General features: G+C 44.9%; 1 protein-coding gene across 1 annotated transcript in view; it reads right to left on the bottom strand.

Moving 5' to 3' along the window:
• LOC145411872 (tyrosine-protein kinase RYK-like) overlaps window positions 1-15,000 on the bottom strand; it is a 241,053-nt gene that overhangs the window by 47,191 nt on the left and 178,862 nt on the right. The window contains exon 4 of the mRNA XM_080281831.1: window positions 4,535-4,641. Coding sequence (XP_080137957.1) covers window positions 4,535-4,641 — 107 coding nt within the window. The remainder of the gene's footprint in view (window positions 1-4,534; window positions 4,642-15,000) is intronic.

Raw genomic sequence — 15,000 nt, 5'->3', positions numbered from 1 at the left:
TCTGTACTGTACCTTGCTTTTATTTTCTTTCGCCTCCTTCGTCCCCCTCTGATTTCGGCTTTACCTTCTCTCAGTTACTACTCTTTATTTTGTTTCGTCTGGCTCGTCCCCCTCCCCCCCCTTATCTTTATCTGTTTTGTCTCGATTAATATTTATATTGTTTGATCTACTTCGACTACTTTAAGTTTCGGCCACGTTATCTGAGGGCTACTACTTGTATTTATCTGATTTCGTCTGCTTCGTCCCCTTCTTATTTCGATTGCGCTTCCAACTGGCTCTACTTTTTGTTTATCTTGTGGCGTACGTATCGTCCATTTCTTATTTCGGTTCGACCTCCTATCGGCTACTTCCCTATCTCTTATCTCCCCTCGCTCACTCCAGGGGACCTGCTAACTAGGATTCTCGAGGGATTTACGAAGTTAGGGATTGGTGAGGGGGGAGGGGGGGGAGGGTGGAGTGATTAGGCCACCCTCCCACATACACCGAATTCGCCATTGGTTCGAACCCGCGCTGAGGTGGACGTGCCGTGGGTTTTGGCGGGAAAATTTGGGGACGGAGATATTTTCTGTTTTTGGCTTATTATATTTCTCTTGTTTTCTGTTTAATTTGCATTCTGGTTTATTGTATTTCAGTTTTTTATTTTATTTCCGGAGGTTTGGATGATGTATGAATGTGTGGATTATAACAGTGGTCAAGCTGTTCATTGTCTCTCTCTCTCTCTCTCTCTCTCTCTAAAACAAGAAAATTCCTCAACCAACTCGTTCCCTCCATCCCTCCTTTCCTCATCTCATAATCTCTCCTTCCCTCTAGTTCTTAATACCCCCCCCCTCTCTCGCCAACAATTCTTCCTCGTCCCCAACCCCCCCAGCATCCCCAAGTGGCGTCGGGAAAAATGTGTGGGGAATTTAAGAGATGAGGTTATTTTCTCCCTATTGTTCTCTCTCTCTCTCTCTCTCTCTCTCTCTCTCTCTCTCCTTAGGGTAACATCTCCTCTCTCTCAACACTAATCTTCTTCCTCATCTATCGTCTTTTCCTTTCACTCCTCCTCCTTTGATCTTTCTTACTTATTTTTTGTTAAATTTCTTCCGTTTTACCTCCTCACCTTTCCATCTTTTTCTCTTTTTTTCTCACGGCTTTTCACACTTTCTTTCCTTCTTCCTTACTTCCTTCCTTTCATTCCTCTTTCATTCCTTTTTATTCTTCCTTCCCTTCTTCCTTCCTTCCTTCCTTTCATTCTTCCTCTCTTCTTAGTTTTTCTTTCCTTCCTTCCTTCCTTCTTTCCCTTCTTACCTCCTTCCTTTCATTATTTCTTCGTTCCTGTTTATTTTTCCTTCCCTCAATTCTCTCACTCTTCCTTCGATCGCTTCTTTTTTTCCTCTTTCTTTCACTTTTCCTTTCTTTCTTTCCTTCATTCTTTCTTCCCTCCTTCGTCTCACTCTTCCTTCCCTCATTTTTATTCTTCCTTGACGTCTTATAAGGAAAGGGTTAATAAAATCTATTGCCCGTATTCTCGTCGGTTAAGGAAGATCCCTAACACCTTTTCCTAAGCGATTTATTTTGCTTAGTACACCTTACTGTCCTAGTCCGTGTTAAATAAATCCTTCAGACATCACCATACTCCGCATAAATAACACACAAAAAGATATTAACCAGCCACATCCAAAAATAAATAGCTAAGGAAGAGGTGCCAGGGGTGTATATCTAACGTTTACAATTCGGAAAATCTCTCCTAAACTGAAAAAAGCAAGATTACGTCATTGTCTTGAAGGGATATCTTTTCCTTTGTGATTGTCTTTCCTTTATTTTTCCTCTTTCTTCCTCTTGTTCCTCTTCCTTTACGTCAGTCTGGTTGTGTTTCTCTCTCTCTCTCTCTCTCTCTCTCTCTCTCGTATAACCTCATTAAATCCGTAATTAAAGCTATGGAGAAATGACCCCTGTACGTGATTAGACTCTCTCTCCCTCTCTCTCGTTATAGTGCTCGTAACCAAACGATTACAACCTCGTTAAACCTGTAATTAAAGCTATGGAGAAATAATGATCCCTGTACATGATTAGGCAGACTCTCTCTCTCTCTCTCTCTCTCTCTCTCTCTCCCAAAAACAAGAAATTCCACAACCATCTCGTTCCCTCCATCCCTCCTTTCCCCATCTCATAATCCCTCCTTCCCTCCATTTCTTAATACCTCTCTCTCTCTCTCTCTCTCTCTCTCTCTCTCTCTCACACCAAACTCCTTCCTCACATTCCTGTCTCTCAATCTTTTATCCCCATACTTTCTCTCACTTCCCTTCTCCTTTCCTTCGTCCTATTACTCTTTCCTTTCTCTATATATTTTCTTTCCCTTTTCCATCCACATTTCTTTCAGACTTTTTCTTCCTCCTCTGTCCTTTTTTTTTCTATTGCTATTTCTCTGGCCTTTTTCATCTTTGTTTTTTTCTTTCTCTTTTCCACTTTTTCCTCTCTCTTTTTCACATTCCGATCTTTTTTCTTTTCCTTTCCTCTCTGTTTTCCTTCCCTCTCTCTCTCTTTTTTACTTTCCTTTCTCTTTATCTGTTTCCTTCCTCTTTTGCTTCCTTTCATTTTCTTTTCTTTTTCCTCTTTCTTTCATTTTTCATTTTTGCTCTATTTCTTTTCCATCTTCCTTCGCTTTCTTTCCTTTCCATACTCTCTTCCTCTACCTTTCCTCATTTTACCTATCCTCTCATTTTTCTTTCACTTTTTTTTCTAATTTCCCATCCACGTCTTTCTTTTCCTCCGATAAGTTCTTTCTTTTCTCCCTCTTCCTTTTTATATTTGCTTTCTTTTCCCCTTTTTCTTTCCTTTTCCCCTTTTTCTTCCCCTTTTTCCCCCTTTCCCCATTTTCTTCCCCTTTCCCCTTTTCTCCTTGTTATTCCCCTTTCCCCCCCTTTTTCCCCTTCTTTTCCTGTATCTCCTTCGCTCCCATCACAGTCTTCTCCATTTTCTTTACACAGCGGGTCGGGGGTTGAGTATAAGGGGGTACTAGTGTAAATATTCCCGCCTCCTTTAACGACACAACACTACCTAAACTTTGGCCATTCCCTCCGGCTATTTTTGGCGCCATCTTCATTTATTTCCAGCAATTTTTGACGCCATCTTCATTTATTTTGCGTTATTTTTGCGGCATCTTCATTTATTTGGCGAGCTGGGGTGCGAAAAATGGTTAGACTGGGTGCGTTAGTAATCAGGGGGGAGATGTGGACCTTGGATTTCTCTATCGGGGTACTTGATATTTGTTTGTATTCTTCTTTTCTCTCTCTTTCTCTTTCTCTCTTTTTCTTCTTTCTTCTCTCTCTCTCTCTCTCTCTCTCTCTCTCTCACACACACACACACACACACACACACACACACACACACACACATACGCCCGTATTCTCGTCGGTTAAGGAAGCTCCCTAACACCTTTTCCCAAGCGATTTATTTTGTTTACTACACCTTGCTGTCCTCTTCTGTTACATAAATCCTTCCAATATTGCCAAACTCTGCATAAATAACGAACAAATGGCTACTAACCAGCCATATTAAAATAATAAATCGCTGAGGAAGGGGTGCTAGGGAGCCTCCTTAACCACTGAGAATGCAAGCCGTAATCGTACTGAAGGGGTTTAATAAGTCCAACAGGTAATAAAGAAAATAGTAAACAAAAAAGGTGCTCAAAGTAGACCTAACGAAATGTGAAGATTGTCTCCCGTAGAGTTTCTTACGTGAGGCTCTTTCAAGGTAAATACTGTATATGGCTCTTGAAATTAAGGTTGATGTAGAGCTGTATTATGTAGTCACTATGGCTACATTTATAACCCAGAGTACTCTATCCTTTACATACTACCACTACCACTACTACTACTACTACCACCACCACAACCACCACCACCACCACCACTACTACTACTGAAAAATTGAAGCGTCTTGCAGTACAACCCAATCTCTCGCCACCCCTTCAAATCACCACAACTATCACCTTCGGAATTACCTACCACCACAAACCACCCCTTAATGGCCCCTCCCACCTTTATTTAAATACAATACGGTGATGGCCACTCCCTTATCACCCCTTTGGACGCCTCTAAGGACCAGGAGTGTGTGTGCGGGGGGAGGGGGAGGGAGAGAGGGCGTGGGATGGGTTACAAAGATCATTAATTTCTAAGGAGTTCACCCTTTGTCACTGGTAATGCTTTAAGTGATGGAAAACACACAAGCACACGCACACGCACACACACACACACACACACACACACACACACACACACACACACACACACACCTCTTGGATTTGAACAGCGGCGCGTTAGGTCAAGATTTTCTCCCGCCTGACCTCTTCTACCGTATGAGAGAGAGAGAGAGAGAGAGTATAATGTAATTCATATTCTGTTCCAGCTTACCATGAACAATGTTCCTTAATTAGTAAAAGCATGGAGGAGACATGGAGGCGATTTTGGCCACCCCTTAGATAGATAGATAGATAGATAGATAGACAGACAGACAGACAGACAGACAGACAGACAGATAGATAGTCCGATACCTGAAGGTGGATGCTCTGGTGGGGACGACGCCCTTGCTGGAGATGTTGAGTTCAGGAAGCGCCATGGCCTCCCCGTTGTTATAGTCTAGGTGGGCCACGTACTGGATCTGAAGAGGCAAGAGAGAGAAGTTAGAAGTGGTGTGTGTGTGTATTTACCTATTTGTATTTACCTATTTGTAGTATACAGGAATTGAGCAATGCTCGTGTTGTCCTGTCTCCATATCCACATTTATCAAGTCTACCTTTACACACATGAATGTTTTTCTCATGCACCACCTCTTTGTCTAAGTCGTTCCAAATATTTAAGTGTTTACCTAATATACCTAATTGTGATATACACGGAATGTACTATGCTCGTGGGTTTCCGTCGCTGTTTCTCAATAAGTCGACTTTAACTTTAAACTCGTTTAAGTTTTTAGACTGGACGATCTCTTTGTCCAGGCTATTCCATAAGTCTATACTTCTGTAAGGAAAGCTATATTTCTTGATATCCTTCAAGCAGCTTGACTTTTTCAATTTCATTCCATGTCCTCTTGTTGCTCTCTTATCCCATACAAACAGATCTTCTTTGTCAATTTTATCTACTCCCACCATGGTCCTGAACACCGCAATCATGTCTCCCCTCTTTCTCCTTTCCTCTAACGAAGGCAAATCCAGTTTTTCCAACCTGTGTGTGTGTGTGTGTGTGTGTGTGTGTGTGTGTGTGTGTAAACTACTACAATCAGACATAACACCAAAAAGATCCCTCCCATTATTCCAGTGTGGGGTAGGTGGAGGCTCCCACTTTCACACTTCACACTCACACTTCATATTTCACACTCAAACACCACAACACACTGCCAAATCTCACACTGCCACTAAAACATTTCTGTCATCTTTTAAGTGTGAGGTATGTGAGGACGCCCATCTTCACACTTCACACTCCACACCTCGCATTTCTCGTACCAAACCTCACACTGCACACCTCACACTCTTCGCACTTACACTCCCTACCTCAAACTGCCAAACACTAGCAGGAATAAAACGAAAACAGAATAACTTGAGCTGATGCAATTTTAAGCTAATATGACTCAACAAATAAAAAAAATAAAACAGCATTAGATATTAATTTAGTTCATATTTTTTTCTTTATTCCTACCGCGGCAGAGAGTAATTTCCCTACAGACTATGATCCGTATTTATAATCTCTTCTAAGCTTCAGATGTGCGTAAAATTGTTTGTATATGCGTCTGTCTTTACTTATGCATTTATTAAGAACTTTGCAGGAAAATAAGACGGAAAATTAAGGGGGAAAATACGAAAAAAATACGATACGTGGTAAAAGTTAATTATAATGGAGATTTGTTAGTTTTATATACTGGTTAAGGTCTTCTATAAATACTTCGCTAGCTTAGTGTTATTTCCCACCCCACCCCCCTTCCTCTTCCTACTCCTCTTCCTCCTCCACTCTCTCTCTCTCTCTCTCTCTCGCCACCATCCACATTTTTCTTTCTCCCTTCTCCTCCACCTATTTCTTCCTCGTCTCCCGCTTCCTCCACCATCCGTCACACTGCTCCCCTCCTTCACTTTCTGTCTCCTCCCCTCTTCCGCCCACCCTCTACCTCCTCCCCTCCTCTTCCACCTCTCCTCCTCCCTTTTTCTTCTCCTCTCCCACTGTCTTCTTCTTCATTTTCCTCCTCTTCCTCCTCGAGCCACTCTTCCTCCTGGCCTTTCTCCCTCCCTGCACCTTGTTCCTCCTCCCCAGTGCCGCGTGGGCCATAGTAGGCTTGATTGCTACATCGCCTCCTCATGTCCTCTCCTCCACCGCCATCTCTTCACCAATTTACCTCCACCCAACGTCACCTCACCGCCACAAATTTACCTCCACCCAGCCTCACCTCACCTCACCACCTCTCCACCAATTTACCTCCACCCCGCCTCACCTCACACCCATTGCTCCAACACTTCAAACATATCTAGTCTCATCTTGCCTCTAACTTATTTTCTTCCTCTCTCTCTCTCTCTCTCCAGCATCAACTATACTATCCCCTAACCACCGCACCCCACACTACCTCCATCTAGGTCCATCCTGCCTCTTCCTTCATCCCCAATCTAGGCATCCTCATCTCTAAGCATCCTATCCCGCCCCTAGTAAATCCCTGTATATCCCACACTCTACCCACAGTTTCCCCTACCTCGCCTTCCCTCATCCCCCCCCCTCTCCCACCACCCCTTCCTTCACCCCCTCGCCCTCCTCAACTTCTGCTTCCACTTCCGTCCTCTATCCACCCTCTCCTTTCCTCTCACTTCGCTCCAGCAATTTTGTAGTCTTCTCCACCTTCACTACTACTCTCTCTCTCTCTCTTCCGCCATGCCCTGGAGCCACCATTGTTCATGCCTCAGCCCCTAACAATGCCATTCTCACCTGCCAAGTCGCCCCAAAAATACAACTTTAATTTAGCTTAGTCACACCTCCAGAAATACACCAACCACTCCTTTTAATTCAGCGCACCTCCCGTTTTCTGTCACTTTTGCTTGATACGAGGACGACGACTGTTTTTGCGAGACCAGATGCTCTTTTTGCGAGGACAGATGCCATTTTTGCGAGGACAGATGCTATTTTTGAGAGGACAGATGCTATTTTGCGTGGACAGATGTTACTTTTGCGAGGACATCCAGTTGCAAGGATGTCACTGCACGAATATCAAGTTGCAACGCTCAAGAAAAGGATCCGAGACAAGCCACAAGACCTAATAACGAGAACGAAGAACGAGACCTAGCAACGGGAACAAAGAACGAGACCTAATTACGAGAACAACGAGAACAAACAAGAAAGCACGAGATCCAGTAACAAAAACAATGTACGAAATTCAATAACTAGAAGAAACCACACGACCCAATATCGAGAACAAACCGCGAGACCCACCAGCGAGACCAAGGACAAACCACGTGACCTACTAGGGAACAAACCACGAGACCCACTAACGAGAACGAAGACAAACCAAGAGACCCAAAATCGAGACCAAGGACAAACCACAAGACCCACAAACGAGAACCTCAAAAGCACCTACTACCGAGGACAGACCACGAGGACAAATGCACGAGACCCAGTAACGAGGACAACGAGGCCACAAGGCGAGGACGCGATGTGGTGAAGACGGGGCGGTGCAAAATATCGAGCGTGTCGGCTAGTGGCACAGGGAAACTTATGTTCTATTTATACTTGTGAGCTGATGGACGAGGCCGGGGCATGCCACCACACACACACACACACACACACACACACACACACACACACACACACACACACACACACACAGGCATGCACGACAGACACGTAGGTATGGAGGTAGGTTGGTCGGCAGGTAAGTAGGTAGGTGGGAAGGTGGATAGATTGGTTGGTGGGTAGTAAGGTGGGTACTGAGATGGGTTGGTAGGTAGGTAGGTAGGTAGTAAGGTGGGTACAAAAGTGGAGAGGTAGGAAGTTGGGTAGGAAGGCAAGTAGAGGGTGGGTAGATGGGGAGAAGGGTACGTAGAGAAGTGAGTAAGAATGCAGAAAGGAAGGTAGGCAGGTAGGGATGAATGGTAGGAAGGCAGGGATAAAAGAAGGTATGGAGATAGGTAAGCACGGTAGGCAGGTAGGCAGAGTAGGCAGAGTAAGAAGGTAGGCAGCGTAACAAGGTAGGCAAATATGGCAGACAGGTAAGAAGACAAGCAGGAAAGTGATAGGTAAAAGGAACGTCTGTAAGGTAGGCAAGAGCAGAAGGAAGGTAAGCAGGCAGGCAAGCAGGGACAGCAGAAAGGTTGGTAGGCTTGAATGACAGGTAGGTAATAAGAAAAGCAAGGCAGACAGGAACAGGAAGCAGACTGGCTAGCGTGATAAGCAGACAGGCATGCGAGGTAGGTAAGGTCTCAGGCAGGCAGGGAGGTGGTCAGGCAGAGCTAATTTGGAGGCAGGCAAATTTACAGTTCAATATTCTCACTACCACGACTATATCTGTAAGTGACTAGAATTTTCACCACCAGCAACTGAACCACCATCACCACCACCAAAAACGACTATCACAACCACCATCCCTAACACCACTACATACATTACCAACAACAGTATTATTACAACCATCACTATCATCACCATTACCATTAAATCAACCATCACCACCACCACCACCATCATCATCACTACTACCACCATACCACTAAAATAACAATATAGTTCATTCATCTTAGTTTGGCAGAAATTTTCGTCCTTTTGCAGCATATTTCTCATAGCTCAGTGGCAGAATATGATAATATTACTCTACATCCACATCACTTCTTACTAACTAGCATCATTACCTCCGCCAACGAAGTTGGAGTAGCTTATGTATTCACCTATTTCTCTCTGTCTATCTGTCTGTCCAGACGATATCTCCAGAAGTTCTCTATGAATTTCAATGAAATTTGTGGAAGGGTGGGCCATGGGCCAAGAAAGAATTGATTAAATTTTGAGGCGTATCCAGATCCGGATCCTATCTTCACGGATCCGGACCCGTACCCTTTTTAATGGGAGTGGCACTGGCGGAGGTAAGCACTCTTTGGGTGCTTTGTAGTTTTCTTGTATTCATGTCTTGTTACAGATTATGAAAAGACGGCAATTTTAGGCCATGTCAAGTGAAGAGAGTATAGCACCAACACCAACAACAAAATCAATAATGCACCCTGTAATCCTCATATTAAGTACTGTACATTAAAACTACGACAAACTGGATCAATATTATCCATGACAAGACTGAGGCTGGATTACTGGCTCGGCTGAGACTGAACATAATCAGGTTCTAAGGCTCCGATTCTGTCACTGAACTCCGGGAAAAAGAATAATCTGCTACACTAAGGTGGCGTAGACTATAATCCATCGTGACCTCTCCCACATAAAAAACTATATAAAAAAAATGTGGAAGCAGTGAGGCTTTTGGAGGTCGATGATGGATGCAAGAATGAGAGCAGCATCACCTCTTATCCTTATCTCATCCATTATTATCGGCACCAATATCAGTTTACTGTTAACCCTGTACAGAGGACCACCTCCATTTATTTCTCCCACCACAATCTTTGCCACGCCACCACCACCCCCAGCACTCCACCACAATCTCTGCCACAGCACCCACCACACCCTAACATTTTTCATTTACCATCACAACCCAAACTTGCCTTCCCACCTCACTACAACCCTCCCCACTAGGCCTAAAAGCACATCCCCACTTATCCTTCTCGCTCCCCACCACCTCCTCATCCTCACTCTTCCACTTCTCCTCAACACCCCCTCCCCCCATAAACCTTACCACAGTCCTCACCACCACATCGTCTAATATCCTCCTCACTCTCACACTCCCCATCCTTCCCCATTCCCAACACATTTCTACATACAATCACCTTGCCATTACAACCACTAAAATCCTCCCATACACCCCACCCTTTTTTACATCCCTGCCCATACCCCACCACAACCACCAACCCCGTCTCCACTTCCCAGCTCATCACATCCCTCACTACCACACTGAAAAAAAATCCCCTCCCCATCACAACCATATAAGTCCTCCCCATTCCCCACTACCTCTTCCCCTCCCCCAGTACTCCCCATCAGTAAAACCCTTCCCGCTCCCCATTACCTCTGCATTCTCCCCATCTCCATATCCTCCACTACAACAAATAAAACTGTCCCCATTTCCCATTAAGTCCCTAATCCCATCACACTTCCCATTCCTCTTCACCACAACCCCCATCACCATAATCAAAACCACCACCTTATCACCATCAAAACCCTCCATACACTTCCCATTACCTCTCCATCACACTCCTCACTTTCTCCTCACCCGCACCACCTCCCCTACCCTCCATACTCCTCCCCGCCTCCCCACCTCACTTCTCACTCCTCCTCACACTCCCTACTACCTCCCCACATCCCTGTAAGACCGGCCGGGTATGAACGAGCTCAATAAGTTCAGTAATTGGCTCGATTTCATACATCAGACGGCTGGCGGTAACAGTAGGGTAGCCCGCCGCCTGTCATGTACCCCTCTCCGCACCCTCTCCACACCCTTTCCACACCCTCTCCAAACTTCTCTCCACACCCTCAGATTCCTTCCCCATTCCTCTCTCAGTACTCCTCTCACTCCTATCCATACCTCTCTCACCCTTCTGCATTCTCCACACCCTTCACATACCCTTGCCACCAGCTGAATTCCTCCACCATTCACCTCTCACCCCTTTTCACACCCGTTTCATCGTTATCCACACCCTTCTCCACATCTCTCTCATACCCTTTTCCACTCTCAAATTCCATCTCCATACTCCTCACATACTCCTCTCAAACCCTCTCAGATCTCACCCTATCACTCCTCTCTCACACCCCTGATACCCCTCTCACATTCTCTAAACGCACCCTTCTTATTCCTTTCCACACATTTTCACCGCTTTTCACACTTCCTTCATCCCTCTCCACTCTCAATTTCCCAGTCATACCCCTCTCACTTCCCTCCCCACAGTTTAGTATCCACGTCCCACTCTACTAATTCTTTCTGCACATCCCACTCAACTCTCATATCCTACTCCATACTCTTCCCACACTCTCCTCACCTTCTCATATCCTTTTCACCCTTTTTTATGTCTTCTCACTTATGCGCTACACTTCCCTCACGCTCTCTCCACATCACTCACTCCTCTCGTGCTCTCTCCACACTCTTCTCATACTTTCTCTAAACCCCGCCTCACACCATAATCCTTACTCTATGCCCATTCTTCCCTCTCACTCCTCTCCAAACATCCTCTCGCCTACACTCAAATCCTCTCATTTCCTACTCACACTTCCCTTCCCATACCATACCCCTCTCATCCCTCTCCACACATTACTTACCTCTCCTATAACTCTCTCTCTCTCTCTCTCTCTCTGTCTGTCTGTCTCTGTCTGTCTGTCTGTCTGTCTGTCTGTCTGTCTGTCTGTCTGTCTGTCTCTCTCTCTCTCCAACCCACAACTGTTCCTCGCCCCATAAAAAGAAGAGAACAATTTCCCCATTTGTTCCAAGCTCGGTGGCCTCGTCGGTAGGGTACAAGGCTGCGATTTGTTCAGGCGAGGTCAGTGGGCGGGAAAAGTGGGTGGGAAAAGTGGGCGGTCTCCTGTACACGACTGGGAAGGGTTTGAGGAAATAAGAGGACCGTATTCCTGAGTGTTGTAAAAGCTACATAACTCCTTTAATTAAGATAACGACATTGTTGGAGTTATTTAGGAACCCCTCGAGACGATTTTATTATTTATTTAACCACCACCACCACCACCACCACCACTACTACTACTACTACTACTACTACTACTCCTACTACTACTACTACTATGGGTGTCACCAAATGACTTTCATTTACACGAAAGAATCCCCTCCCTTGGTGTTCAATGTTTTCAGTGTTCTCTTGGTGTTCAGTACTCTCCCTGGCGCTCACTGCTCTCTACCTGGCGTTCAATATTCTCCAGACGTTCATTGTTCTTCGGGTGTTCACTGTTCTACCTGGCGTTCATTGCTCTCTACCACGCGTTCAATATTCGCCACACGTTCATTGTTCTCCGGGTGTTCAGTGGTCTACCTGGCGTTCAATGTTCTCTACCTTGCGTTCAACTTCTCCAGACGTTCATTGTTCTTCGGGTGTTCAGTGGTCTACCTGATGTTCATTGTTCATCAGGCTCAACGTTTTAGTGTTCAGTATACCTGGCGTTCACTGTTCTCGCATTACCGTTCTCCCGGGCTAGGTACATCGCCAGCTATTATTACAGGCTGGCCGCTGCTGGGACGAGATTAGCCCTGTGTCCCGTCCCGCCCTTGTTCCCGGATTATGGACCGTTCCGCACCAGGGACTGTCCTCGTAATTACCCGGCAAATGTCTCGTCTGGCGTGAGGTACTGTCTCAAGAGCTGCCTTTGTCCTGTCACCTGCTAAGTCCGTGTGCACTCTGGCTCTGATTTTATGTTACCGTCATGCGATTTTGTTATGCTGAGGGGAAAATCTAGCAAGCAGAGGGTTAACTTCCCCTTAGGTTTAATTATGAGGGTATTTGGCTTAGTTATCCTTGGCGCCTTTGACGAAAACGGATAATAACAGAACTATTGGGGACAGTTTCAGCTTTGTAGACTGAGTAGTATATCTTTCGCAATTTTCTTTATTCCTCTTTAAGAAAAACACAGACAAATAAAAATAAAGCAAGGAGCACCCAAAGAGTTTAACATCCGTCCCCACAAACTGGTCCTCTCAGAATCGAATTACTAACTCTTGCCTAACGCTTAACCCTTCCACCAACTTTGGTCCACGTCATATGAAAATTGTTTGAGTTGACTTACCCAGCGACCTTAACCTTTGACCTTTCCGTGATCCTGACCTTTAAGTGACTTCTCAAACTAGACTGATTTTATTCTTGCCTTGTCCTCAACCCTTCCACACAGTTTGGCGTATATCAATTAAAACTGATTCAGATACCACTGCCTGTGACCTTGGATTCTGACCTATTGTTCTTAAAAAGCAACACGTCTGGTCCTTTACTGATCCTCAACCCTTTCACCAAGTTTAGTTAAAATCGGATCAGAACTGCCTGAGTTATTTTCTTAAACACACACATGGGTCGAAATATGATCTTGCCCTGTGGTTTGCCTTTGACTGACTGTCCTAAGTCTTGCCTTACTCTCAATACTTCCTCCAAGTTTGGTCTAAATTGGATTTAAAAAAAAAATGTGCACGTTTATTCCGTAAAGTCTAGAAGCTCGTAACCATAATTTACGAGAAAAAAAACAAAACAAAAAAACTCCTCTCCTCAAAAGTTAACAGATGTATATATTGCACATGAAAACATGATGAAGCTCGTAAAAGATCCAGCCTAAAGATAACAAGGCTAAGACAAATACATAAACCTAGATCAACTTTAAACCGTCCTAAAACCACGTCAAGAATCAGCAAAAAAAGACATCAATAAACATGTAACTATAATTTATGGATAAGCACCTTGATATTAATACTAACCAAAGCAAACATTTATCAACTTAAATAATTCTGAATCAGACTTAAAAGAAACCGACATCAGAGCAACAAAAGAGCAAATAAAGACATTAAGGAGGTCCTGACTATGATTTACGAATAAGCATAAAGATATCAACACTTATAGTCAACGTGATACTGTCTCCCTCACTCACGCAACACACGCTCTCTCTCTCTCTCACACACACACACACACACACACACACACACACGGGGTAACAGAGTGCGGTGTGGCCAAGTGTTGATTCCATTAGTGCTCTAGATTTGCCCCGACATCCGATACCCCTGTAGTCTTCCTCTACCCCCCCTCCTTCACTCTTCTAACCCCCCCTTCTAGTTTTTTCTATCCCGTAATCCCCTCTCTCTATCCACCCCTTTCCCTTATACCCTCTCCCCCGTCCCTCAACCCCCGTCCTCTTGTTTTTGTCCACATCCTCTCCCTCTCCTCTTCCTTCCCTTTCCACCCTTCTATTCCATACCTTCTCCCCATTCACCTGTACTATCCCCTACTCACCACCTTCTTCCCCAACTTTACTTCCCCCTCTGCCAACCCTACTCCTTCTCTCTCCCTTCCTCCTTCCTTCCAACCCTCTCTCCCCCTCCTTCAACCATATCTCCAACCCTCCTCCAACTTCTCCTCCACCTTCCACCCTTCCTATATCAACCCTGCCTCTCTCTGTCCCTACCTTCTAACTCTCCACTACACTGCTACATATCTTCTCTCCTCCTTCTCTTCATACCCTCCTCCTCCTCCTCTTCCCCCTACCCCCTCCTCTCACTTCACACTCACGCACACATCTCACGCACGCATTACTACATGCACGCACATTTCTGGGCCCCGCATGCACTCCTTTCTTTCTCTTTGCTTGCTTCCGCTTTCGTGCGTTTGGGGTATCATGTGTGTGTGTGTGTGTGTGTGTGTGTGTGTGTGTGTGTGTGTGTGTGTGTGTGTGTGTGTGTGTGTGTGTGTGTGTGTGTGTGTGTGTGTGTGTGTGTGTGTGTGTGTGTGTGTGTGTGTGTGTGTGTGTGTGTGTAGGCAAAATTCCGCAAGATGTTTCAAATACCGATCTCTGAATATCCCAAAGCACTACACACACCCTTTCCTTTTTCGTGCTTCGCCAGCATGAGCACGGGTTAAATCTGGCTACCACTCTCGACTTGGTGAAGATGTGGTATGATAAACTGATATAATTACATTTTTTTTTAAACTTGCCACTTAATTGTCTATAGTCACTTCACTATGTACATTTGACTTCTATATTTCTATCCATATTTTCTCTAACTACAGAATTCTAAGTTATATTTTGACTGTAGTTAACTTTCCTTCCTTCCTTCCTTCCTTCCTTCCTTCCTTTCTCTCTCTCTCTCTCTCTCTCTCTCTCTCTCTCTCTCTCATTTTCTTGCACAGCTATTTTCTTCAGCGCCTTTTGTCTTCCCTCT

This window comes from Coenobita brevimanus, chromosome 91 (genome assembly GCF_032717465.1).
Source record: "Coenobita brevimanus isolate Jiangsu-jjx chromosome 91, ASM3271746v2, whole genome shotgun sequence".
Classification (NCBI taxonomy): domain Eukaryota; kingdom Metazoa; phylum Arthropoda; class Malacostraca; order Decapoda; family Coenobitidae; genus Coenobita; species Coenobita brevimanus.
Note: the sequence above shows the minus strand (reverse complement) of the source record. Positions and strands in the feature narration are given on the sequence as shown.